Source organism: Chionomys nivalis, chromosome 4, assembly GCF_950005125.1.
Source record: "Chionomys nivalis chromosome 4, mChiNiv1.1, whole genome shotgun sequence".
Classification (NCBI taxonomy): domain Eukaryota; kingdom Metazoa; phylum Chordata; class Mammalia; order Rodentia; family Cricetidae; genus Chionomys; species Chionomys nivalis.
In genome coordinates, this window is record NC_080089.1 from 115,446,230 (window position 1) to 115,472,529 (window position 26,300).

At 46.6% G+C, this 26,300-nt stretch overlaps 1 protein-coding gene across 4 annotated transcripts in view; it reads left to right on the forward strand.

Moving 5' to 3' along the window:
• The window catches only part of Exog (exo/endonuclease G), a 30,025-nt gene extending 3,725 nt beyond the window's left edge, over positions 1–26,300 (forward strand). For 2 of the 4 annotated variants that reach the window (XM_057768326.1, XM_057768323.1), the window contains exons 2-6: positions 971–1,120; positions 2,237–2,376; positions 3,928–4,004; positions 7,047–7,158; positions 20,368–26,300. In XM_057768326.1, the coding sequence (XP_057624309.1) occupies positions 2,344–2,376; positions 3,928–4,004; positions 7,047–7,158; positions 20,368–20,829 (684 nt within the window). In that variant the 5' untranslated portion in view covers positions 971–1,120; positions 2,237–2,343 and the 3' untranslated portion in view covers positions 20,830–26,300. The remainder of the gene's footprint in view (positions 1–970; positions 1,121–2,236; positions 2,377–3,927; positions 4,005–7,046; positions 7,159–20,367) is intronic. The other 2 variants (XM_057768325.1, XM_057768327.1) reach the window with 1 other exon arrangement.

A 26,300-nucleotide genomic window follows, 5' to 3' on the forward strand; every position in this document is an offset into this window, starting at 1 on the left:
AAACCCTGTCTCGAAAAAAAACCAAAAAAAAAAAAAAAAAAAAAATGGGGGAAGTGTGAGTGATTGTTTAGTTTTTTTTTTTTTTTCTTCTTTTTTGAGGCAAGGTCTCATTGTGACCCAGCCAGGCATCAAACCTGTTGGAGTAACAGGTGTGTGCTCCCACTCCTGGAGTTGAAAACGAATATTTAGCCAGGCAGATGAGATACCACGGTGATGAGAAACTACACTTATGGCCATTTTTGCCTCCTTAAGTAGAAGCCTCTTTCCCGTCCAGTTTAACCAATGACTGATAGTGGTGACCTGATGGTTTTCCTTTGAGGTCTCCTTATAGTTTGAGGTGCAGATGGATTTGGGAAGCTAGTAAGATCGGGTCCTTGTTTATTTTTGGCACCAGGAATTGACTAGCCCGTGCCCAGCGCTGTCACTGAGCTGTGCCCGCCTCCACCCTGCACACCTCTCGCCAGGCCTTTATTTGAGAGTTCTGAGGGTGGCAGCGCATCCCTGTAAACTCAGCAACCTGTGGTAGGTGGAGGCAGCAGGAACAAAAGTTCAAGGCCTGCCTGGACCACAGAGCGAGTTCACAGCGGAGCCATGCAGCGAGACCCTGTATCAGACTGAAACATGGAAGGATTGGGAATGTGGCCCTCAGGAATTCTGCCTAACACGAGCGAGAACCCTGAGTTCATTCCCCAGCACCAAAACCAAATACACATCCCCTAGAGTTGAGGCTTGGTGAGTACACAGCAGACCGTAGGCAGGGGATTTTGCTGACTGTTTTCTCCGACTTAATAACTGCACAAATGAGGTCTGTCTTGTTAGAGCCTCCTGCTCCTCAGCTTTGGGAATCACTCCCTGCTGAGACTTTTGAGCCGTTTGCTTTTAGCTACCGCTGTTGTCTTGATAGTCGTTTGTTCTTAGTAAGAGTCACTAATCACTTGTATTTTATTCACCCCCTCTTTTTCTTTCTTAGAATCTGCAGAAAAAGTTGTCCTAGAACAGTTTGGATTTCCTCTGACCGGAACAGAGACCAAGCGCTACACTAACCATGCCTTGTCTTATGATCAGACAAAGCGAGTGCCCAGATGGGTCCTTGAGCATATATCCAAGGACAAGATTGTAGGTGGGTGCTTGGAACAGAGTGCAGGTACTGATGAAAGGGTTTCCAAGTTTAGAGATAGGGGATGGTTGAGAATATTTTCAACTGTAGCCTGTCACAGAACACACTGAATGATGCTTATTTTCCTCTCTGATTAAATGGATCAAGTTTAGTCTCTAAGGAACCCAAGATCCTTCCCAGCTGGTTCAGGGGCTGAGAACATCCGTGTTTCAATAGTTGAGTTTCAAGACCCCATCCTAAATATTGACGCAGTGAGCATCATCTTTACCTCAACAGGGTTTTTTTTTTTTTTTTTTTGGCTTTGGAGCCTGTCCTCAACAGGTCTTTTTTTAAAAAAAAAAAAAACACACACTAAGTGTGCTCGCACAATGGTGCGAAGCTCTGGGCATATAGCCATGACTAGAGTAAATGGTCTATAGTCCTGTGGCATCTTATTTAATTCTTTTATTATTCATTTTTTATTTATTGATTTTTTCGAGACGGGGTTTTCTCTGTGTAACAGCCCTGGCAGTTCTGGGACTCACTCTGTAGATCAGGCTGGCCTTGAACTCACAGATCCACCTACCTCTGCCTCCCGAGAGTGCGCCACCACCTCCCACTGTCCTGTGGCATTGTCTTGAACTCTTGGAGCAGAGTACAGGTACTGATGAAAGGGTTTCCAAGTCCTCAGGGACAGCATTGATGGGAAAACTACTCCCTCTCCCAGTAGCCCTCAGTGAGAAGTGGAGCTTTGTGACACCCCTCGCCCCTCTGCGGGTCTTTGTCTGGTTGGAGTTTGTGCAGGTCTTGCCCATGCTGTGCGTGACACAATGGTCCCTTTTCACGTTTATTCCGTGGTGGAGTTGTCTGTCCCCTCACCGCCTCCTTGTTTTCACTGGGCCTGCTGTCCAGCGTGGTTTCTTCACTGAAAGGCCAGAGTCCGAGTGTGAGAGCTAGTGTCCCTACATGAGAATCAGCCTGTCCTAGACCAAGGCTTGCTCAGATGAAAAAGCTCAACTATTTCAGGAGCTTAAGACATGTGGTCCCTAATACAGCTGCTTGAAGGGGTACCGACTCACAGAAGCCCACTTGCCTGTCTTAGAGACCCACTGATCAGCATTTTGTGTGTTTTTTCTTCAGGTGACGCGGACAGAAAACATTGTAAATTCAAGCCTGATCCCGGTGTCCCTTCAGCCTTCAGTGCCCTCAATGAGGACTATGTTGGGAGTGGCTGGTCACGAGGACACATGGCCCCAGCAGGAAATAACAAGTTTTCCAGTGTAGGCACACTTTGAGAAGATGAGGATGTGTGGCTGATGGTCTAGGGACCAGAACGTAAAGCTTGAGGATGTCCGAGTCTGTCTGTCTGTCTCTTGCCTCTGAAAACTAAATTCTAAATGTAAAGGGGGCAGAAAAGCCACTAGGGGCTCAGCTACTCGTTCTTATTTTTAAAAGTCTGAGAGCTGTAGAAAAGCTGAGAGAAAGTGGCTGTGCATCTGACCGCAGTGGCGGCCAGGCTGGGACCGCCGTGGTGGCCAGGACTGCCGTGCTGGTCAGGCTGGGACCGCAGTGGCGGCCAGGCTAGGACCCAGTGGTGGCTAGGACCGCCCTGCCGGTCAGGCTGGGACCACAGTGGCGGCCAGGCTAGGACCCAGTGGTGGCCAGGCTGGGACTGCAGTGGTGGGCAGTACTGCAGTGGCTGCCAGGCTGGGACCGCAGTGGTGGCTAGGACCGTCCTGCCGGTCAGGCTGGGACCACAGTGGTGGCCAGGCTGGGACCGCCCTCGAAGGGATGGATATGGTGATGGCAGCTGGTGACTGCAGTCATTGAAACAGCTTTGTGTATGTTGGTCAGACATGTCACATGAATGGGTTTGTGGTGGCTAGAAACTGGGAGAAAAGGACGTTTTCTCTGCCACTTTTGAACTAAATGTTTTGTTGTTGTTTGTACCTTAAATAAAATCCCAGAAAGTTGACCTTTTCTGCAGAAGTTACTCTGCAGCTTTATTTATTTATTTATTTATTTATTTATTTATTAATTATGTATACAATATTCTTTACTCTGCAGCTTTCTTTGGAGACTTTTAGTCACTGGAGCTCATGAACAAGCTTTTGGATGATACAAATGCTGGGGAAAGCCAGTCACACTGAACTATTTACAATATAGTTCATTGTAGTTGATACTATTATTATTTGAGAAAGTCTCATGTGGTACAGGCTGACCTGGAGCCCGTTATGTAGCTTAGGTTGACCTTGGGTTCCTGATCCCCTGCTTTCACCTCTGAAGCGCAGGTATGATAGGCATGTGCCACTGTATCCAGCTTATAGTCTTTTAAAAAATTAATTTTTTTTTTGAGAAAGGGTTAGTCTTTTTTTTTTAATTAAATTTATTCTGCATATAGTGTGTGTGTGTGTGTGTGTGCGTGCGTGTGTGCATGAATTGTATGTGGAGGCCAAAGGACAACTTGTAGAGTTCTTTCCTTTCACCTTTTTGTTAGTTCCAGGCACCAAATTTGGGGTAAAAAGCTCATGGGGCAAGCACTTTTACCTGCTGAGCAATCTCTTTGACCCTGGAGCTGTTATATTGCATAATGACAGAATTCTCTGTCTTGGGATATTTACGCCTTTGTTTATCTAAGCAAGTCTCAGTGGGTTGGGATGTGGATGGGTGGCAGAGTGGCTGCTGGCCTGAGCGGATTCCAGCCTTGATGAGTGGTCCTGTCGTCCTAGCTGTTAAGAGAAGGTGTTAATTTGGGGCTGTCAGCATCTGCTCCTGGAGCCTTTGAAGGGAAGGCATGCTGGAATATCATGCTGTTTTCTTTTCTTTCACAGAAGGCCATGGCGGAGACCTTCTACCTTTCTAACATTGTGCCTCAGGATTTCGATAACAATTCTGGCTACTGGAATAGGTAGGTGTGGATGAGCGTGGTGTGGTGAGACTGTTGGGGCATGTATGCACTGTCTCTCGCTTTCCAGATGCTCTCCTGTCTGTGGGAGCACAGACTTCAAAGGATAGCCTGCCTCTTTGATTGTTCACTTCTGTTCAAGTCAGGTTTTGAGAGAAGTGACTCAAAGTAACATTCCTGATAGTAGTGAGCCACGTGTCCAGGGAAGGCACTTTGTTTAAGTTTCTAAGCTTTTTGGGGGAGGCACTGTCAGTTGCCAAGGCTGGCCACCTGCTTGGGCTTCTCCTTCCTCAGCCTTGAAAGTCCTGGGGTGGCAGGGGTGAACCAGCACACTGCCTGTTTCTGAACTTTGCGAGAGAAAGGTTTGGTGCGGTGCAGTTCAGCACAGTCATTAACCATTTTAGTGGTAGAAACCAGAACATCTGAGCCCTCTGCTTTCTTTTAACATTGTTACGTCTGTCCTGTGGTCTCAGCAGGCGTTGAGACTAACACTGGTTGAGGTTGTTTCAGGCAGGTGTGCTTTTCTTGTATTTTACGGTTCAGAATAAGGATAGAAGTGTAGTTCATCAACGGACTACTTGCTTCAAATGGGCAGGGGCCGTGGCTTTCATCCTTAGCACCAAAGGACCAAAACCAAACAAACAAAAGAAAGAAAATAAAGCTGGGGAGATGCTCAGCACTTAGAGCATGCTTGCTCGTCTAGAGAGTCTGAATTCAGTGTCCAGCATCAGCGTGATGGCCCCAGCTGCCTGCGACACTAGCTCCATGAAACCCAGTGTCCTCTTCCGGTTCTCACATGTACACTTACATACATGCGGGTAACACACACATAAAAAGATAAATAAATTTTAAAAAATAAGCATTAAGAAAATGCCCTATACTTAAAAACCCGGGAGCCAGAGAGGCAGCTCAGTGGTTAAGAGCCAGTGTTGCTCTTGCAGAGGACAAGAGTTTGGTTCTCAGCTTCCTTACCAGCTAGCCCACAGCCGCCTGTGATTCCAGCTCCAGGGCTTCTAACACCTCTGCCGGGCTCTGTGGCACCTGCACTCATGTGCTTGTATGCAAACACAGACTCACAAAAACCATGAGAGGAGTCTGTAAAGACCAGTAGTTACCAGTCTGCACACATCTGCTGCATCCGTGTATCCTAACCCCTACCACCTGCCCAGATTATAATATATGCCATCATACATTATATTTTTAGGAGAAAAGGATTGGTTTAAAATGTAAACCACAATACTATTGCACTTAAAAATGTGAAGTATCTCTGGTACCAGCTTGACGGTGCTTGTTCCCCCGAGTGTTTGCTGCTGTTGGGTTGTTCAACTGAGGTTCAGAGTTATCTCGTGCATCCTCTCACTCCCCTGTGAAGCTCTTCCTTCCAGCTTGTTGAAGCTCTGGGATGTTCTTCCCCCTTCCCATGTTGTGTTGCTGATTGCACACCTGTGGGGGCCCTTTACATTTCTTTTCCCTGGGGAGATCTTTGTAGAGAGGAGAGCTTCACCTTGTAGCTGGGCATTTGCCCTGTGAAAGAAACGGAGAGGAATGGTGGCAAGAGCTGCCGTCTCCTTTAGGTCCCGGCCAAGAGCATTATAAAAAGTGGTGTTGCACTCCTTCAATCCCAGCACTCAGAGGCAGAGGCAGCCTGGTCTACAGAGCTAGTTCCAGGACAGCTCAACCCTGTCTCAAAAATCAAAAAACGAAACAAAAAGTGCTTATCACTACCATGTTGATTGTGTTGTGAACCTGTCTCTGTCCTTAGCACTGTGCTGTGTAGATGGCTTCCACTGGGGCGGCCAGAACCTAACAGTTCCTGTGGTAAGCTAGGTAAGGGAGTCTGTGTTTCTAGTCTCTTTAGTGTTTTAGGATACATTATGATGACAAGTGCCACTAGACTGACCGTTTGGCTCCATCAGTCTTTCAGGATCGATTTTCTAGAAACAGCCATGGTTTAGGGAATTGCGGTTTAGCTTTTGACTTCTCCAGGTAATGCTGGAGACAGTCTGAGAAGCGTCTCCATGTAAGTCTGACCTTCAGCTTCAGATGGGATAAGCCTGCATAGCTGCAGTCTTGATACGGTGTAGGCAAGGCGGGTCTCTAACCTGTACAGATCCTCCTGCCTCTGCCTCCTGGGTACTGGATTAAAGGTGTACAACATCAAGCCTGATTTGATATGTTTTTTAATAGTTTGATTAAAGACTGCTTTAATTTTTTTTTTTTTTTTTTTTCAAAACAGGGTTTCTCTGTATAGCTCTGTCTTGGAACTTGCTTTGTAGACCAGGCTGGTCTCGAACTCAGAGATCCGCCTGCCTCTGCTTCCCAAGTGTTGGATTTAAAGATGTGTACCACTACCTCCTGGCTTTAAAATTTTCTTTTAGACAGGGTCTCACATTGTAGCCCCGGTCTGTCTGGAACTCTTTTTTTTTAAAAAAATATTTATTTATTTATTTATTTATTTATTTATTTATTTATTATGTATATAATGTTCTGTCTGTGTGTATGCCTGCAGGCCAGAAGAGGGCACCTGACCTCATTACAGATGGTTGTGAGCCACCATGTGGTTGCTGGGAATTGAATTCAGGACCTTTGGAAGAGCAGGTAATGCTCTTAACCACTGAGCCATCTCTCCAGCCCAGGCCCCCCCCTCTCCCCCGAACTCTTTGTAGACCAGATTAACCTTGAGCTCATAAGAGATCCAATTGCTTCTGCCTCCTTGGTGCTGGGACTAAAGGTGTGTGTCACTATAGGTATCCCTAAGTTAATTTCTTAAATGAGATAGATGTCTTGGGTTTTCTTAGGGACTGGGTGACTTGTTTCTTTCTTTCTTTCTATCTTTCTTTCTTTCTTTCTATCTATTTATAGTGTTCTGAGCACCAGATCTCATTACAGATGGGTGGGAGTCATCATGTGGTTGCTGGGAATTGAACTCAGGACCTCTGGAACAGCAGTCAGTCTCTTAACCTCTGAGCTATCTCTCCAGCACAGACTTGTTGCTTTCTAACATGTATGTCTATAAACATATAACATGTTTTGATTCTTTTTCAGGATAGAAATGTATTGTCGTGAACTGACGGAGAGATTTGAAGATGTTTGGATAGTATCAGGACCTTTGACCTTACCTCATACTAGTGATGGAAAGAAAACAGTTAGTTACCAGGTAGGGACTTGTAACATTCGTGCTTATGTTGTTCCATGGACTTGTAATCTCATTTGATGCTCTGCTTTTTAATTTCATTTGTTCAGCTTTATTTAGAGTTTCTTTTTTTAATGTTGAAGACGCAGGACACTTGCGGACTGCAGGAAGCAGACCAAGTGTGTGAGAAGTTCTAATGACATAGAGACACGAGAGACCGTAGTTGCTCTCGTGGGCATCTTACAGTAGTGCAGTAGCAGGGCTGAGTGTTCTGCCGACAACGTGTGCCTGGAGGATGGGTGTGCGGTCTGCATGTGTCTGTGATTGCGGCCTAGACCAGATATGCCGTGTGGTTTCAGCACCGAATGCGCTTTCACGTAGGTCCCCTGGACAGCCTGCTTCACTCTCCTTTAAAGTTACGCTGGGGACTTCTTTTGGTCATTATGCCCAGTCATTCTTATTGGTGATGAAGGAAGGCAGAAAAATTCATTCTTTGGAATCCGTGCAGGGCAGTGGTGGTACACGCCTTTAATCCCAGCACTTGGGAGGCAGAGAAGGGCTGGGATTTTCTGGTTTTACTGAGAAACCAGAAAAAGAAAGACTAATTCGTTTCAGTTTTCTCTTCTGACCAAATTGCTAATTTAATTTTAGTATTTATTTATTTTTATTGCTTTTTTTTTTTTTTTTTTTTTGGACAGGCTTTCTCTGGCTTTGGAGCCCGTCCTGGAACTAGCTCTTGTAGACCAGGCAGCTATAGAATTTTCCAGGCAGTGGTGTTGCACACCTTTAATCCAAGCACTCAGGAGAAAGAATCAGATGGATCGCTGAGTTTGAGGTCAGCCTGGCCAACAGAGTGAGTTCCAGCACAGCCAGGGCTACACAAGAAACTGTCTTTAAAATAAAAAATCTTAGAACCAAAATGCTTAGAACTGCCTGTTATTTTTGTTTTTGATATAATTATACTTGTCTTTGCCTAGATCCTCTTACTCTCGCCACCAAAACGTTTGGTGACTGTAAACCTGAAATTAAGTTACAGTTTTACTTAGGTTTTGATTTATGAAATTGAGAGATTTATATAAATAGCTTGCTGTGTAATAAAATTTTACTCAATATAAAAGGAAAATTAACTTTTAATCAGTGTCTGATGTAGTTTTTGACATTTTTATTATTTAAAACAATTTTTTTAAATTTAAATATATTTGGATCATAGTCTTTCCCTCCCCCAAGTTCTTCTAGATCATCTCCCTCTCTCTATCCACTCGTCTTTAAGTTTGTTCTCAAGCAAACAAAAGCCTAATACAACAACCCTCCTTTTCCCAAACCAAGACAGTACTCAAAAAGATAAAAAAGCAAACCGAACCCATAAATATGCATATACAGTGGCATAGTGTTTGTTACCTGTGTTGTTCAGATGCAGTAGTGAGCAATCAATGTTTCATGTTTTGCTCTTCTTACTGAATATGACTTTCTAGACTACAGCTTATAAAAACATGTGTCCTACTTTGTGACGAGATGGCTTAGAAGCAGTGATGGAGGCTTTTAGCCACAAGCAGATCTTGCTTTCTAAAAAATCACCTCTTGGTAAATGGCCCCAGCACTTTGGCGAAGCGGCTGGTTCCCTCAGAGTCAGCACAGGGGAAAGTACAAAAATGGAACATCTCGTCCCCAGCCAAGGAAGTGCTCAGGAAAACGGGCATATCGGGAAGACAGGAATGAGCTGGAAGGAGCGCCTGCTTACCATATCTGACTGAATAGGAAAGCCAAGAGGAATGTAACCCTCTGGGGTTAGGTCAGAATACCACAAGCGAGTAAACACACAGATTGCAGGGGACATTCCTGACTGGTGTCAGCCAGGGAATTGGCTGGAGTGCGGCCGTCACAGCAACCAGTGATTGAAGCAGAAATCTTCTGTGGATGCCAGAACGTGGGCAGCAGTTCTGTGAGGAACAGAACACTTCCCGTCCCCTAGTCACTCAATGGTCAAAAGGTGAGAAGTGTTAACTTTACCTTCCTAACCCAAGGATCATGGCTAGCATCTCTAGCAGAGGAACTTAGAGAAGTTGGCACTTCTGGGTGACATTTGGAGAAGATAGGTTTCTGCAAAAATGTGTGGCATTCAGTCCCATTGTGTGGAAATAGTGGGTGGAGACCAAGGGAGGACATTATGAAACACACTGTGCTCATCACAGAGAGGGGCCATGTCATGGTCGGGGAACTGAGACATGAAGACAAAACCTATAGTGTGGTCTTAGAGACAGAAAACAAGGCTACCGACGAGTGTTTGGGGACAGCCGGCTATGTTTGAGGTTTGGAGACTGGTTGGTTCTCAACTTCCTGGGTTTGGTCATTGGTCTGTGACTGTGAGTGAATGTCTCTGTAAGATAGAATGTCCTGTGGATCAAGCAGTGGGTCTGTGACTTAGTTTAAATAAGTTTAGGGACAACAGACAAGAGACTGATAAAGAAATCAAGGAACTTGTTAACAGTTGGTGGGCATAGGTGGACAGTGGATGGAGCTCTTAGAGCATTTGCAAAGTCTGGGTGAAATTCAGAATTGAAAACACGGGAGGATGCTGCTGTGCCTCTGGTTACGTGGGAGTGCGTGTGCCATCAGTGACTGTGGTTACACTGGAGTGCGTGCACTGTCAGTGACTGTGGTTACACTGGAGTGTGTGTTCCTGTCAATGACTGTCGTTACACTGGAATGTGTGTAGTTACACTGAAATGTGTGCTGCCATCAGTGACTGTGGTTACACTGGAGTGCGTGCGCCATCAGTGACTGTGGTTACACTGGAATGTGTGTGGTTACACTGAAATGTGTGCTGCCATCAGTGACACACTGGAGTGTGTGTTCCTGTCAATGACTGTGGTTACACTGGAGTGTGTGTTCCTGTCAATGACTGTGGTTACACTGGAATGTGTGTGGTTACACTGAAATGTGTGCTGCCATCAGTGACTGTGGTTACACTGGAGTGTGGCTGTTGGCTTATCAGTGGATGACTTTCAGGGTGGTCAGTCACCTGAAGAGTTTCTAGAGACTCCTCTCTGCCCAGGGATCAGATTCGTGAGGTCAGTCAGGGTCAGCTTCCTGAAGGGTGGATTTTGAATGATGGTCTTGGTTTTTGTTTTTATCTTAAAGCTTTATTTGTCTTAGGTCCTTCTCTGAGCTTCTGAGCTTGTATCATTCCGTGTTTCTATTAGTTTATAGGGCCTACTGATCTTTTGTTTGTTTGAGACAGGGTTTCTCTGTGCAGCCCTGGCTGTCCTGGAACTCACTCTGTAGACCAGGCTGGCCTTAAATTTAGAGACCTGGGTACCTCTGCCTCCAGTGCTGGGATTAAAGGCCTGCTTCACTACTGCCAGAAGGAATGCATATTCTTATCTCAGCTTCAGCACTTTGTGGCTCGTTGGTGGTGTTGGTGGAGGTTGCTGTTCATTCGTTCCCAGCTGCCCAGACCCAAAATAATCACTCAGAAACTATATTATTTCAATACTGTTTGGCCAATAGCTTAAGCGTCTTTCTAGCTAGCTCTTATATCTTAAATTAACCCATATCTATTAATCTGTGTATCAGCCTGTGGCTGTGTCTTACCCGGCAAAGTCCCAGCCTCTGTCTCCTCCAGCAGCTACATGGCTTCTCATTGACTCTGCCTACTCTTTCTCTACATCTATATGCTTGGAATTGCTGCCTTGCCCTATTCTTATTCTTTTGTTTGTTTGTTTTTTGTTTGTTTGTTTGTTTGTTTGCTTTTTTCGAGACAGGGTTTCTCTGTGGTTTTGGAGCCTGTCCTGGAACTAGCTCTTGTAGACCAGGCTGGTCTCGAACTCACAGAGATCCACCTGCCTCTGCCTCCCAAGTGCTGGGATTAAAGGCGTGTGCCACTACCGCCCGGCTACCTTGCCCTATTCTGCTAAGCCTCTGGCCGAGACAGCTTTATTCATTAACCAATAAAAGCAGCATTTACACTGAAGGTCTTCCCACACCACTGGCGTTTCTCCTTTTGCATTCCTATCTAGACCTGTTGTTTGGGTCTGATGAAAATATAAAACCAGCTTTTACAGCATTGCATGTGTAAGTCGTGTTTGGATCTATAGGAAGTAGGTATATTTCTGTGCCATTTTGTGCCCCCTGAAGACAGATGACAGAAACAGAATGGGAGGTGAGGGAGCTACAGCTGTTGCTTCTAAGAATGTGTGACACACTTTCATTTTCTGTTTCGGATGGTTCAGGTCATTTAATGCCATACTCTTTAAAAAGAGAAATCAGCTTTTTTACATATTATTCTTGGACCCCTTTAACTTTCTGTTCCTTCCCCAGCTTCCTCCTCCTCTTTCTTTCATTCAGTGTGTTTATTTATTGCTTTACCTTTAAAGACAGTTTTGCTGTGTTGCCCAGGCTGTTCTGGAATTGCTGGGGCCAAGCAATCCTCCTGCGTTAGCCTCCCAGGCAGATGGGACTACAGGTACACACCACGCACCTAAGCTATTCCACATCTTTTTAAGCTTCCAGTGTATACCTGGGACAGCTCTAGGGTGCTTCTCATCCAGAGTGAAAAGGCAAACAAGGGCCTTAAAAAACGAGTGGTAAAGGATGGTGGAGGAGGGAGAGAAAGTAGGGTTGGTCACTTGGGGTGAGTAACACCTGTGCAGAAACCTAATTAAAGTGAGAGAGAAGCCGAGCTTGGCGGTCAGGGAACGGCACTCTGGGCAGCGTGACAGCAGCTGTGGGCCAGGGAAGATGGGAAGAAGCCTGGACTGTGGATGCAGGATGCGCCTGCAGGGTTTCCATCAAGAGAGTGGTGTAATCTGGTTTACATTCACAAAACCTACTTTGACTAGCTGTTTGTGAGAAGAACAAGTGGGAATAGGAGTTGACAGTCGAGTGAGGGGCTAGTGGAGCTCTGAGAAAAATGCTCCGTGCAGCGGTGCTGAGGCAGAGGCTCCCAGGGACTGCTCTGGGGAGGAGGAAGGAGTCTAGTCACATTCAGTCCTAGATGAGCAGGGATAGAGTACACTTTGTCATTTTGAGATTTGATGACCACTCAGGGATGCTGAGTAGGCAGGATGAATGAGTTTGGACCTCAGAGGTCAGGCTTGGTGTCTAGATCCGCTTGGAAATTGTTAGCACACACATTTTAAATAATGAGATATTTAAGTATAGATGGGAGGGACAGCTGGAGGTCTGAACCCTGGTACAGTCAGGCCTCAGAGGTATGACGAATGTGATCACGAGTCAGAAAGTGGGAGAGGAGGCAGGAGGAAAAACGAGAGGGTGGCCCAAAGCTGACGGCATATTTCAAGGGGAATGGTAGTTTGGTGATGGGTGTGCCGTTGGTAAACTCCGGAGCAGTCTTTGTTATTGTGTGCTTTTTTACACTTAGCTTAGATCTACTTAGTCTTAACTTCCCCAGGCCCTTTTCTGATATTCTCTTTTGTGTTATGTTGGGGTTCAGCCTCAGTTTCTAGAAGAGACAATGTAGGTAAACGTTCTAGTCTTTGCTTATCCTAAACTCTAGGAATATGGTTCCAGAATCTGCATAGCTGTCAAGCTCCCTAGGGAGCGTTACATGGACCAGCAGGTTTGAGAAGTGTTCCTTTAGAGATTGTTAGCTTCATCCTGGAGCAGAACAAGGCCATTGCTTTGTGGCACAGTATGTCTCCCCAGGAACCCTGCTTCTGAGGTCTGATGAAAAGCTGACTCTCGAGTCCGCGTTCTGCTGCTGTTTGCTTGTCGTGTGTGTTCACTTATAGTGGGTGGAGAGAGCCCCATACAGTAGAGTGGAATTCTCTACCTCAGTGCTCACTGTTTGGGAGGCCTTTCTTCACTGTGTCTTCTGAGGAGGGCGTGTGTGATCCCTGGTCACCGTTATGCGTCATGTGTCTACACAGAAGTTAAGTGTTGACAAGACTCCATCCTCTAGTCATAGTTTTTGTCTTCCTCAGAGACGTGCCTTGTGACTTTAGTTTAATGGACTTCTTATTTTCACTAGTGGATTTCTCTGTAATAACATAGGTTTAGCTAGTTTGGGTGTTCTTTTTCAGATCAAACTTGATTCCAACTAAAAATTTAAACCCAAAACTCCTTAGTGTATCTATTAGCATGAGGGCAGGATATCGTCTGTTAGTAATTTAATTAGGGAAAGAAAATTTTGCTATTTAAGAATTTAATTGCGGGGCTGGAGAGATGGCTCAGAGGTTAAGAGCACTGGCTGCTCTTCCAGAGGTCCTGAGTTCAATTCCCAGCAACCACATGGTGGCTCACAACCATCTGTAATGAGATCTGGCGCCCTCTTCTGGCGTGCGGGCCATACATTGAGGCAGAATGTTGTATACATAATAATTAAATAAATCTTTAAAAAAAAAAAAGAATTTAATTGGCCCCCATCTCTAACACAGAGGGTATCTTCAGTTGATAACCACATGCAAATGAAAATTTAGTTCTCTCCACAGAGCTCACTGGGGAAACAAACTGCTCGTAAGGGTGGGCTGCATGCCCAGGGGTAGTGGCCAGCCAGGAACAAAACTGTCCCAAAATGTCATGTGTGGGCTTTTAGAAAAATTATCTCATTTTAAAATTTTATTTATGTTTTTTCCTCTCTCTTTTTAATTCTCAAGTTCTTTCATATATATTGTGTCTTCTAGTTTGTGTTATTACGGGATTCCTGAGTGTGAGAATGAGTGACTCTGAATCTGTTTCTTGTGCCTTCTCTTGGGCTCTTCCTTCTGTTTGTTTGTTTTGTCCTTGTGGTGGCTTGGAAGAGAACGGCCCCCAGGCTCACAGGGAGGGGCACTATTAGGAGTTGGTCGGTGTTATTGCAGGAAGTGTGTCATTGGGGGCGGGCTTTGAGGTCTTAGATGCTAAAGCCAGGCCCAGTGTGGCTCACTCTGCTCTCCTGTTGTCTGTGGATTCGGATTTAGAACTCTTAGCCACCTCTCCAGCACCATGTCTGCCTGTGTGCCACCATGCTTGCCACCATGACCGTAATGGACTAAACCTCTGAACAGTATGCCAGCCCCCAATTAGATGTTTTCCTTCACCAGAGTTGCCCTGGTTATGGCATCTCTTCACAGCAGTAGAAACCTAACTAAGCAGCCTATTCCAACGTGTAGTTTTGTTTTATCTTTTTATTCCTTAGAAACTTGTTTGTTTTCCTTTTTTTTTTTTTTTTTTTTTTTTTGTTTGTTTTTTTTTTTTTTTTGTTTTTCGAGACAGGGTTTCTCTGTGATTTTGGAGCCTGTCCTGGAACTAGCTCTTGTAGACCAGGCTGGTCTCGAACTCACAGAGATCCACCTGCCTCTGCCTCCCGAGTGCTGGGATTAAAGGCGTGCGCCACCACCGCCCGGCCTCCTTTTTTTTTTTTTTTTAAGATTTATTTATTATGTGTACAGTGTTTTACCTGCAGGCCAGATAGTACACCAGATCTCATTACAGATGGTTGTGAACCACATGTGGTTGCTGGGAATTGAACTCAGGACCTCTGGATGAGCAGCCTGTGCTATATAACCAATAAGCTGTCTCCAGCCCCGCCTATTTGTTTTCTAATGAGAGTCAGAAAAGAGGTGGATCTGACTGCGAGGGGAGGTGGGGAGGAGCTGGGAATAGAGGGAGAGGAGACCATAATCAGTATGTGCTGTTGAGAAAAAAAAGCTATTTTTTCTCTCTCCCTTCCACCTTCCTTCCTTCCTTTTTTTTTTTTTTTTTTTTTTTTTGAGATAAGGTTTCTCTGTACATCCCTGGCTGTCCTGGAACTCACTCTGTAGACCAGACTGGCCTCAGACTAATAGAGATTCGCCTGCTTCTGCCTCCCAAGTGCTGGGATTAAAGGTGTGTACCACTACCTCCTGCTAGTAATTTTCAATAAAAGGAAAAAAAATAACACCAAAAAAGAATTTAACTGAGTAAAAAAAATGCATTTGTGTGCACGCATAGAAGCATATGTGAGCATTTCACTAAGGAAAGCACATTTGAGGGAAGGTGAGGCTGGGAGGGGCTGTAGGGGTGGCAGGGGGAGTGGAGAGGCACCTGTGCTGAGAAACAGTATGTCTATGTAGAAGCAGAAGAGATGAAGGGCTGGGCCTGGTGGCAGAAGCCTGAATGTCCAGACAAGAAATTCAGACAGTTCTAGCATGTGAACCCTCAATTAGAACCATCAACCATCAATTCCAATTGAGCATTTGTGGTCCAGTGGTGTCTTTTAATGCTGTTTGGAAGGGGACACACACACATTGAGCAGCCTTTGAGAGAAGCCTGTTCCTCTGAAGGAACAGTGTGAACCTTGAGCTCCGTCTCCAACGGGTGCTTGACGATTCTGGATCACATGGCCGTGTAAGGCTTGCTACTTGTTTTCAGCCGTACACACTCTGCCTTGGGAACGTGGGGTACTTGGGTCTGCAGTACAGGCACTGGCGCATGTATGCGCTCAAACTTTGGAGAGGTGCAGCAAATGAGCTGGCATCTAGGGACGGCCTTAGATGAGGCCTCGTGTAAGGACCTTTCACCCTGCTGTCGTTCTGTCCCCACTACAGCCCTTAGCAAAATGAGGCTTTGTTCCTTTCCACACAAGGAACTGAGGATTATAGGGAGGCAAACCAGGCCTCACCGGTTGAGATTTATGGGGGAGACGCAGACCTGGATCTCTCTGCACACTTGATGCTCACTCAGCGGCTTCCTTGGAGGCTCTCACAGTGGCACAGGGGCGGCCGAGCGCCTGCTGCAGAGCTAAGTCCATCAGCAGTGGAAGCTGCTGTGGGCGGAGGCCAGGAGTATCTGCTAGCATGCAGAAATAACAAAATGGGCCATGAGGGTTCCTTACAGCCAGGCAGAAATGTCCACTAGAATCTGGGGGAGTGGATCACAGCACCCTGGACCTTGAGTCCGGGTGAGCCTCAGGGAGGTTGGTAGCAGTGATGTTATCAGAAGTGAACCATCTGACAGCTCGAATCAGAGTCATCCTTAGCAGAGCCGAGCTGGCCATGTGCTTTCTCTGAGGTAGGTGTCCGTTACAAGAGAGCCTGAGTCCAGATGAGTGGACCATACCTGAGGATTTGGGCAGGAACATTGTAAATGACCTGATGCGAGGTGGAGCGTGAGCAGTGTCTTAACAGTCTGCCCTTCCCTGCTGGCCGCAACCCAGATTTCTGCCAGTTCCTTCTAGGGAGGAAGGAAATCAGAAATCTGTTCCTGGAACTCCAGGGAAAGTTTGGTCATTTACGTGTCTGCCCCCTGCCTGGGGCAGTGTTCCTTAAGTGGAGGCTCTATTTAGTTTGAGCTGCCTTACCAGCAGGTGTCTTCTGGCTTTGCCGTGACACAGGGCACCAACATTTCTGTGACTTCACTTCCCTTGTCTCCTTGTGTGTTCTTCCTGTCCTAGGTAGGGATTGAGTCCGTTTTCCAGACTACCATGTTTCTTTCTTTCATGTGATTGGCATCTTAAGGGCGTGGTCTCTTGATGTGTTGTGGTAGTTTTATTTTTGGTCTGACGTCTTCCTTTCTTGTTTTCTTGGGAATGGTGTCAGGAAATACATTTATCTTAAGAACTTTACTCAAGACACAGCAACTCTGTGACAGTACAGACAGCAGACTGAGCCTGTGTTGTTTCTTGCCAATTTCTTCTGGAACTGGGAGGTTCTTTGTGGTTATGACAGGGTTAGGTTGTTATTTCTGTGTCTTAGAAGGAGGAAGCAAGCTCCAGGCAGTAGATAGGAAATAACCAACTTAGATGTGAGCCCATCTTACAGCTGTTCTCTGTGTTGTATTTTCCGGTCGCTTCCAGCTGGTTGGTTTCCAGGTTTTGTTGGCCCTGACAAGAGTCCAGGGTCTCTGAGCGGTCTGATAGCAGCGGTGGTCTCTTCTGTAAAGCATTTTTATGCCAAATCTTCTGTGAAAAGGTTTGTTGCTGCTGATGTACCGATATTATATTCGAAGCTTGGTTCATGTTAAGCCATACAGACAGAAATCCTTTGTCCGCAGCCACTTGTGTTGAGCTTGACTTCTCCTTCTGAAACCTGCTGTTGACCTTTAACCGTCTGATATTGCTGGAGCCCATGTTTTCCACTGTCCCTCTGCAAAAACTGTTGTTTGAATCACATTCTCTATAAAAAATATTTTTTATAGGTCTTGGGGATTTTGAAATTGTTTGTCATTGTTTTGAGCAGGGTCCCATGTAGCCCAGGCTGTCCTTGAACCCCTGATCCTCCTCCTTCTACCTCTCTAGGTTCTGGGATTTTAATTTTGCACCATCATACCCTCCTCCTCTTCCTCTTCCTCCTCTCTGTCTTTGGATACAGGGCCTCACTGTATAACCCTGGATGGCCCCGAACTCACACTCACAGAAACCCCCTGCTTTTGCTTCCTGTGTGCTGGGATTAAAGGCATGTGCTTTGGTTTTGCTTTTTAAGTTAACATGTCAGTCTGTCGTCATACTGCTCTACGAGGGCATTTGGGGGTTGTTGGTGTTGTTTGTACAGGAAGAGAGGAACCGGGTTACGGCAAAGTGGAACCCAAGGAGCTGTCTAGTTGGCAGAACCTTGTGCATTCTAGGAACATTTTCTCAAAGTAAGAAACTTACGTGTATTGCCGAGTTACCTATAAGGAAGAAAACCCTAATTTACTTTACTTACTTACTTGCCTACTTATTTATTTAGAGATGGGGTTTCTCTGTGTAGTCCTGGCTGTCCTGGAACTCACTCTGTAGGCCAGGCTGACCTCAAACTCAGAGATCTACCTACCTCTGCCTCCTGGGTGCTGGGATTTTAAAAGCGTGCAACAACACTACGCGGCTATAAATCTTGGAAGAAACAGTAGGTTTTTGAATTTCCAAACAGGCATGGCCTCTTTCAGATGTGCTGAGAACAAAGTAGACTGACTTGGACAAGATAACAAGTTGCTTTCATTTTCTTTTTCTTTTTGGTTTTCCAAGACAGGGTTTCTCTGTAGCTTTGGAGTCTGTCAGTAGTTGTTTTCTTTTTTTTTTTGTTTTGTTTTGTTGTTGTTGTTTTTTTTTTTTTTTGAGACAGAGTTTCTCTGTGTAACAGCCCTGGCTGTCTTGGAACTAATTCTTGTAGACCAGGCTGGCCTCAGACTCACAGAGATCCAGCTACGTCTACCTGCCTCCCTTAGTGCTGGGATTAAAGGCGTGCGCCACTGCCGCCCTGATTTCAGTTTCTGCTGGTAGGGAAGGCCATGACTAGAAGAGTCACATGTTATGGCTCTGACCATGACCAGTGTCAGGATTGAGATGGATCTGAGTGATTGGGAGTGCCCTCAAGACTGCAGCATCGGAGGTTTTTTAGCTTGTGTGCGTTTGGGAGATCCCAGAACTATAGAAATGGCACGTTTCCATGCAGTGAGACCATGAAATGTAAAATGTCAAACGTTTATGCCTTTTGCTGGTATGTAAGGAACTCAGTTAAAAGTTCTGGTTGGCAACCAATGTACATGGCTAGTAAAATATTTTAGAAAGTAGCCATTTGTCTGTGGACAGGAGCCGTTGAGGTGGAAATTGTGAAGTGGATATGTAGAAGGCTCTCCAAGGAGCTGGAGGTTTTTGTGCTGTGTTGCAGTGACATGGAAATCCCACCAGGTGGCAGCAGTAATTTGCTTACCACCTGTGTCCCTAGCCACCATACATAGCATTTGAAGCTCATTTCAATTTATACCCCTTTGAGAATATGGCTCCATAGTCACTATGCCCTTAGTTCTGGCCTCCAAGCCCCCTTATCGTCATTATCCGCCATCTTTTACCATCTGGCCACGTTCTGCCTGTAGGGTGATCTGTGGGCATTGGCTCCCCTTCAGGAGTTGCTGGTGCCCCTCCCTTTTCCTTTTAAAAGGAGATACATAGTCCAGGCTGGCCTAGAGTTCCCTAAGTGAGCAGCCAAGGGTGACCTTGAACTTCTCATCCTCTTGCTTTCACCTGAATGCTAGGATTAGAGGGTCTCGGCCAGTTTCAGGACCCCCAACATCGTTAGGGGATGCTACTGGGGATGTGGGATCCTGGTGTGAAAATGCAGTAGCTTTCCAAGCTCGCTTGTCTAGTGGCACAATTCACTCTTGGGAGTAAGAAATCTGAACCTATGGACCGCGTGGTTTCATAAACCTCACTCCTACTGAGTCCCCCACCACTTTCAGAATGTTCACAGACGGTTGTGTGTGGAGTTCCTGTGGCTCGGTCTTCCCGGAAGTCCTGCTGTTGGTTGTGGCCGTGTGTGACAGACAGTAGATGGCCGTGGAGTTGTGGGCTGTGTGCGATGTGAATAGGAGTTTGTAAAAATCAGAGAAGAACCCTTTTTTGGCTCTGATCTCACTGTCTTATTTGAGCTTCTGACAGGGAACCTGCAGCTAGAACTGCCTGATCGGGGGAGATACGGCCGAAGGAGGCCCTGGAAGGCACACTGCAGGCAGGCACACTGCAGGCAGGCACACTGCAGGCAGGCACACTGCAGGCAGGCACACTGCAGGCAGGCACACTGCAGGCAGGCACACTGCAGGCAGGCCCGTTTGGCTCGTGTCATTTTATCGGGGACCATTAAGTAAATGGACATTCAGCTTTTGTTTTTTAGGCAACAGATGAGGCTTTTAAGCATACTGGGAGGACATTTGAAGAGGTTCATAATGTTATTTCATTAGTACGGCCAACCTACACAGCCAACGTGTTTTCTCTGCTTGGCCTTCCTCATCGTGTCTGATTTGACGACAGCATAAATTACAAGTTCAATGTCTGGTAGTCCAAGAACATTTGAAACTAAGCAAAAGCAGTTGCATGTGCTTACTGTGAAAAGGTGAGCTGCGATCGAAGTGATCTAGAAAGTTCTGTTGACATGGCAACTGCTGGTGTGTTTGCTAAGCCAGGACCATTTTTATTATGAGAGCTGAGACTCTGAAGCCAGCAAGCAGCTTTGGCTTCTCCTGTGTAGAGGGCCAAAAACTCTGAATTGGAGATAAAGAGAAAATAACAGCGTTTTCCCCTGAAAACTTAGTGATTCCCCTTGGTGCCCTTCCTCCTCTGTCCTGCTCTTTGGGGTAGCATTACTTTAAAGACTCGTTGGAACTGGCCTGCTCGGTACCTGTCTTTGTTTGAATCTCTTCGTTTTCCTTAGCATTTGGACTCTGCATTGGGGTCCACTGAGGCTGCTCACAAGAGGTTTTATGGTAATGCACCTAAGACGTGGGAACAAAAACCTTGGGAACTGTTGGCACAAGTCAGTGCCACTAATTGGGCTGCTTTGTTTTCAGGTGATCGGTGAGGACAACGTGGCAGTTCCTTCACACCTTTACAAGGTGATTCTGGCTCGCAGAAGCCCGGAATCTACGGAACCGCTGGCACTAGGGGCCTTTGTGGTGCCAAATACAGCTATTGGGTTCCAGTCCCAGTTAACTGAGTTCCAGGTGAGCCTGCAGGACTTAGAGAAGATGTCAGGTCTGGTGTTTTTCCCCCATTTGGACAGAACCACCAACATCCGGAACATTTGCTCTGTGGACACCTGTAAGCTCTTGGGTTTCCAGGAGTTCACTCTGTACCTAAGTACAAGGAAGATCGACGGGGCCCGTTCTGTGGCCAGACTGGAGAAGGTCCTGGAAACTCTGAAGAACTCGGGGGTCGAACCTGACGATTACTTTCTGAGTCGCTATGAGAAGAAGCTAGAGGAACTGAAGGCTAAGGAGCAGGTGGATCCCCAGCGGGAAAACCTGTCCTAGTGTCCGGGTGTGTGCTGAGTGCCTGTAATGAGTGGACAGGCGTTCCCTCTCCAGGCAGTCGTATTTTAGCAGACTTATTTTAAAGAAATGATGGAATCCTGACTAAACATCCCTCCAAAGACTTATGAGCTCAAAACTCAGGGTTTTCTTTCCCTAGGATCTGAGTTGGTGGAGGTGGCTTTTAGAATTCCTCTCCTATCCTGTCCAAATACACTGATGATGTACTTTTTGCTTCTCCTCCCACGATCCTGATGTCCTTCTGTCTGTCTGTCGAAACCTTTCCTAGTGTGCTCTGTAGGCAGTGCTTTGCTTGCGTTGTCTGACTGAGCCTCTGTGCAGAATCCTCTGTTCCATTCTACATGTGGGGAAGTTGAGGCGTAGAGAACTGTATCTTCCCTGTTGGTATTCTACAGAAGTGCTCTCCGAGCTCAGACAAGGTCGGATGGAGTTTGACTCAAGTATATCCCTATGTGTAGACGGAGGCTGCTTGTCTGTTTCCCAGCCGCCCAGCCCCGAAATCACGCAGAAACTATTAATCGCAGTACTTCTTGGCCAATAGCATAAGCGTATTTCTAGCTAGCTCTTACATCTTAAATTAACCCATTTCTATTATTTTATATTTTACCTCGAGGCTGTGGTTTACCGGACCGGTGTGCGGGTGTCTTTCTCCTCCCGTAGCTACATGGCATCTCTCTGAGTCCGCCTTCTTTCCTCCTCTATCTGCTTGGAATTCCCGCCTTGCCCTATTTAGCGCTGCAATAGGCCCAAAGCAGCTTCTTTATTAACCAGTGGTATTCACAGCATGCGGAGGGGAATCCTACATCACCTGTGTCCATGGGAAATTCCTGGGCTGAGGCTCTGCTTGCTGAGAAGGCTCTGTCTCTGCTGTCTCCTCAGGCAGGGACACTTTAATACCCGAGCTGGGAAGAAGAGAGCAAAGATGGAGATGGTTTGTGGGTTTAACCAGAGCCTGCGATTCCCTCCAGGGATCCCATGGGGCCAGATAGGCTTGTTTCTTCCTTCACTCGGCGCATTTCAGAGGAGCCCAAGAAAGGTGTGTGCTGAGTCACCAGGTGCCTATGATCCTGCTGTCTGCCAGGCCAGCACACCATAGGAGGTAGATCCTGGGCCACTCCTGTGGGAGGGGGCAGCTGTCGTGGGTTACAGTCTTGAGCTGTCCTAGGTGTAGATAGTCCAGTGGCTTCCAGGGGAAGGACGTGTCTGGTTCTGTCACTCGGCTGTCGTGTTCCGAGCAGTGGAACCAGGGAGATCTTTGAGGTGTTGTTTGCCTCTGATAGAAATGCTCCGGATTCACAATAAAGTTAAGACATTGGGGGCTGGAGTGATGGTTCAGTGGTTAAGAGCATTGCCTGCTCTTCCAAAGGTCCTGAGTTCAATTCCCAGGAACCACATGGTGGCTCACAACCATCTGTAAAGAGGTCTGGCGCCCTCTTCTGGCCTTCAGGCATACACACAGACAGAATATTGTAAAGTTAAGACATTGGTTGACCCTGTTCTGTTCCTTCATTTGAGTAGAAAGGAAAAGTTGGGTAGGGCACTTTAGCTGATTAATGCCATTCTGTTTTAATCGTACTGTTCCCCATTAGCTTGTGCCAGGCCTTTAAAGGATAAAAAGCAAAAATGTCACTGTGACCAAAAAAATCTGTTAGTTTGTCTCCTCAGAAGAGAGGTGATGGTGGGGCCTGGGTGTTTCTCCAGGAGCCCCAGGGGTGGGCACTCAATGGGCTGCGTCCTGGGTCCCTGCTTGAATCCATGCAGCTGAGCCTCTCTCTGTTCTGCTTGCTGGCACGACTTGCTGGTGGTCTTGGGTCGCTTCCCTCACTCCTGCCTCTCCTTCTGGATGGTGAAGAATCTTGACTATATCAGTATTTATTTCCTATGAAGTATTTCCTGGTTATTATGAAAAATAGAGATAAAATTGTAACATCACGGTGTGCCAGGTCTCATTCTTTTTCCTTTTGAACCTTTTTATGACTGTTTTCCCATATGCATCTGTGCCCGCAGCATGAGCACCTGTTGCCCACAGTGGTCAGAAGAGGTCACTGGACCCCCTGGAATGGACTTCCAGAGCCACCGTGTCAATGCTGGGAACTGAACTGGGGTCCTCTGCAGGAGCAGCCAATGCTCCTTAGCACTGACCTCACTTTTTATGTGTACAACAGCGGGGCTTGAGCTGTGTTTCATTAAGGGCCCAAAACAAGGGTTAGAACTCCCCTTTGGATCAGGTCATTGTGGCCCTCAGTGTAGCAGTCAGTTTTTCTGGATTCCGTTGCAGTAGATTCCTGGGCTTACTTGAGTCAGAGACATAACCGGTCAAACTTGAGCGTGTTAGTTTAGCATTTGTTACCTTAGTGGGTTCCCTCGGGTTCTCAGGTTGAGCCTGAGCCGCTGCCCTGTGTACCCTTCCAGCTCCTGGTCTGAAGGATTGTGCAGACTGGGAGGGCTCTGCTAAGGGAGGAGATTTAATCCTTAGTCTTTCTCAGTTTCCTGTGACATCTTCAAGCTCTGGTCTCCGGATTGAGACTGCTTGGCCAAAGCTAAGTTACTAAGGTTAGGGAGAGGAAAGCTAGACCCTGAGCTACACGCTGTCTGCACCTACACCTTAGACAGCGGAACCTCTGTCCTCCTTCCAGGCCTTTGACTAGGGCCCTGCAGGAGAGGCAGCCTGATCCTGAGGGAGTGGCTTCCTGCGGAGCTGTGCTTAGCTTGCAGCCTGACGCTGGGTTGATCCTCTCTGTTGCCATGTCACCTGTGTCCCCGCCTCGTCTCAGAGGGTATCACTGAGCTCACTTCATTTGCCACAGACTTCCTGTTGACAGCCTGTTACGGCGTGGAACCTGACATGTATCCTACCAACATATCCCCAGCCTGTGCGGTTTTGAAGGCTGTCAAGCACTGAGGAGGTGAGGCCTAGTGGCTAGAAGTAGGTCGGTAGAGGCAGGCTTTGAAGGTTATACCCTCTTTGATTCTGGCCTTGTCTGCCACCACGTGAACACCCTCCACCTCTCGCTCCTGCCTCGGCAGACAGCCATTCCTGCTGCCGTGACTTCCAGGCCATGGTGGACTGAAATTCCTGCAGTTGTAAAGCTCAAAGAAGTCCTTCCTGAAGTTGCTTCCTTCTGTCAGGGATTTGTCAGTGACAGGCAGGACACGGCCCACCCTAGCCCTGAGCCCTGCCGACAATGGTTCTCCTTCCTGCTTGGCCCTCAGCACTTCGCCTATTTTTGTCTTGTGAGTCTTTACAACACACCTCTGTCTTTAAGCCCCTGAGCCTCACTCTAGTTTGTCCTGGTAGAGCTGATGGAGCTGGATTCACAGAGGTAGATTTCCTGTATTCAGTCAAGTTACCAGAAAAGGCCAAACGGGGCCTTGCCCTTTGACCTGAACCCCATGTAATGGGTTTGGTTATGGGCACAGGCAGTGTGGGGCTAGGGTTGCTCTGGCCCAAGTGTCCAGAGTACCTCTAGGGGTCAGTATGGCCTGCTCTCCACAAGGGTCATCTGGGCTGGGCTGTGACAGCAGCTGTGATGTCACCCAAAGCCCCACAGAATGTCTGACATGCCGGCCGCAGCCCTGAGGCCTGTCAGGAGAGAGGACGTTACCTCATCCAGCAGGCTTCATGCTTTACTCCACAGAAACCTAGTAACTCTGTCCCTCAACTGTGTGTTCAGACATGTCCAGCCTGCAGAAATACAGAAGAGCGTGGTGACTGTCCCTTTCCCAGTGTTCTGTCTCAACGGCTCCTCTCCACCTGGAGCCGTTGAAAATTGATTTGTTGACCCTACAAAAAATAAGCTGAGGCATGGGAAGTCACTTTTTAATACTTGAACTTAATGTAGCCTAGGATTAAGGACATTCTATTATATTTTTGAACTATGTTACTGAATCTAAGAACATTACTGAAATTCCTGCCAGGTTTGGTGCATGTCCGTAATCCCAGCAGTCAGGCAGGGGCACAAGGGTCATGTCAACCTGTCTGCATAAGAAGATCCTGTTTGGGAGAAGGAAAGTTTATCAAGGATCTAGCAGTTCCTGTTAAAGTTTGCCAAGTTATCCAAAATACCTTTTATACACATAGGCTTTAATTTGAAGTTTCATATTGTATTTCATTAATCTAGATTAATCTCAATATGTGGGTCATGACCCCTTTGGGGCTCAAACCACCTTTTCACAAGGGGCTCCTAAGACTATTGGAAAACAGATATTTATGTTACAATTCATAACAGTAGCAAATTTTTGTTGTTGTTCTTCAAAACAGGGTTTCTTTGTAGCCGTTGGCTGTAGACCCAGGCTGACTTCGAACTCATAGGGACCCTACCTCTGCCCCCGAGTGCTGGGATTAAAGGCATGCGCCACTGCCGCCCAGCTAACTGTAGTAAAACTATAGTTATGAAGTAGCAATGAAAATAATTTTATGGTTGGGGCCACCCTTGTAATGGTCTCTCCTGTCCCTTTAAGAGAAAAGCCCCCCCTCCACCTACTGAGGCAAGCAGATCTTCCTTCTGCTTCCTTTCCAGCTCTCTCTGCCTCTCTCCCTTCTCCCCTTCTCCCCCCTCTGTTTCTCTTTCTCTCTCTCTGTGCCTCCCTCTGCTCTTCCCCCTTCTCCTCTTACCCCGTTCCCTTCCCCTTCCATAACCCACTAAATAAATACCTACTATTTCTGCATGGCGTGTCTCTGTCTCTCACCTGCGTGGCTCCCTGCCTGGGACCCGCTGGGCCAGTGGCCACTCTGGGGAACACACCATTTTACTTTAATCATAACCATAACATGAGGAACTGTATTAAAGGATCGCAGCATTAGAAAGGTTGAGAACCACTGCTCTCAATTATCTACTTGATTTATATATATATGTATATGTGTATACACACCATACACACACACACACACACACACACTACAGGCCAGGCGGTGGTGGCACAAACCTTTAATACCAGCACTTGGGAGGCAGAGGCAGGCGGATTTCTGAGTTCAAGGCCAGCTTGGTCCACAGACTGATTTCCAGAATAATCAGGACTGTTACACAGAGAAAAACCCTGTCTTGAACCCCCCCTCCAATAAACAAACAAAAAACCCAAAATTTGTATGTATATATACAGGTAGATTTCTCAACAGCTCCCTTGAGATTTTGATTCAGGATATTTGTTATGAGGCTGGAATTTGCATTTTAAGAAATTACTTTATGTGTATGGATGTTTTGCTTGCATGTATGTCTGTGTACCTTGTGCATGCCTAGTGCCCAAGGAGGCTGAAGAGGGCAGGTCCCCTGCGACTGGTTGTGAGCCACCACATGGGTGCTGGGACTCGAACTCAGCTTCTTTGAAAGAGCAGCCAGTGCTCTTAATCATTGAATCATCTTTCCAGCCCCAACTTTTCTTTTTCTTTTTTTTTTTTTTTTTTTTTTTGGATTTTAGAGACAGGGTTTCTCTGTGGTTTTGGAGCCTGTCCTGGA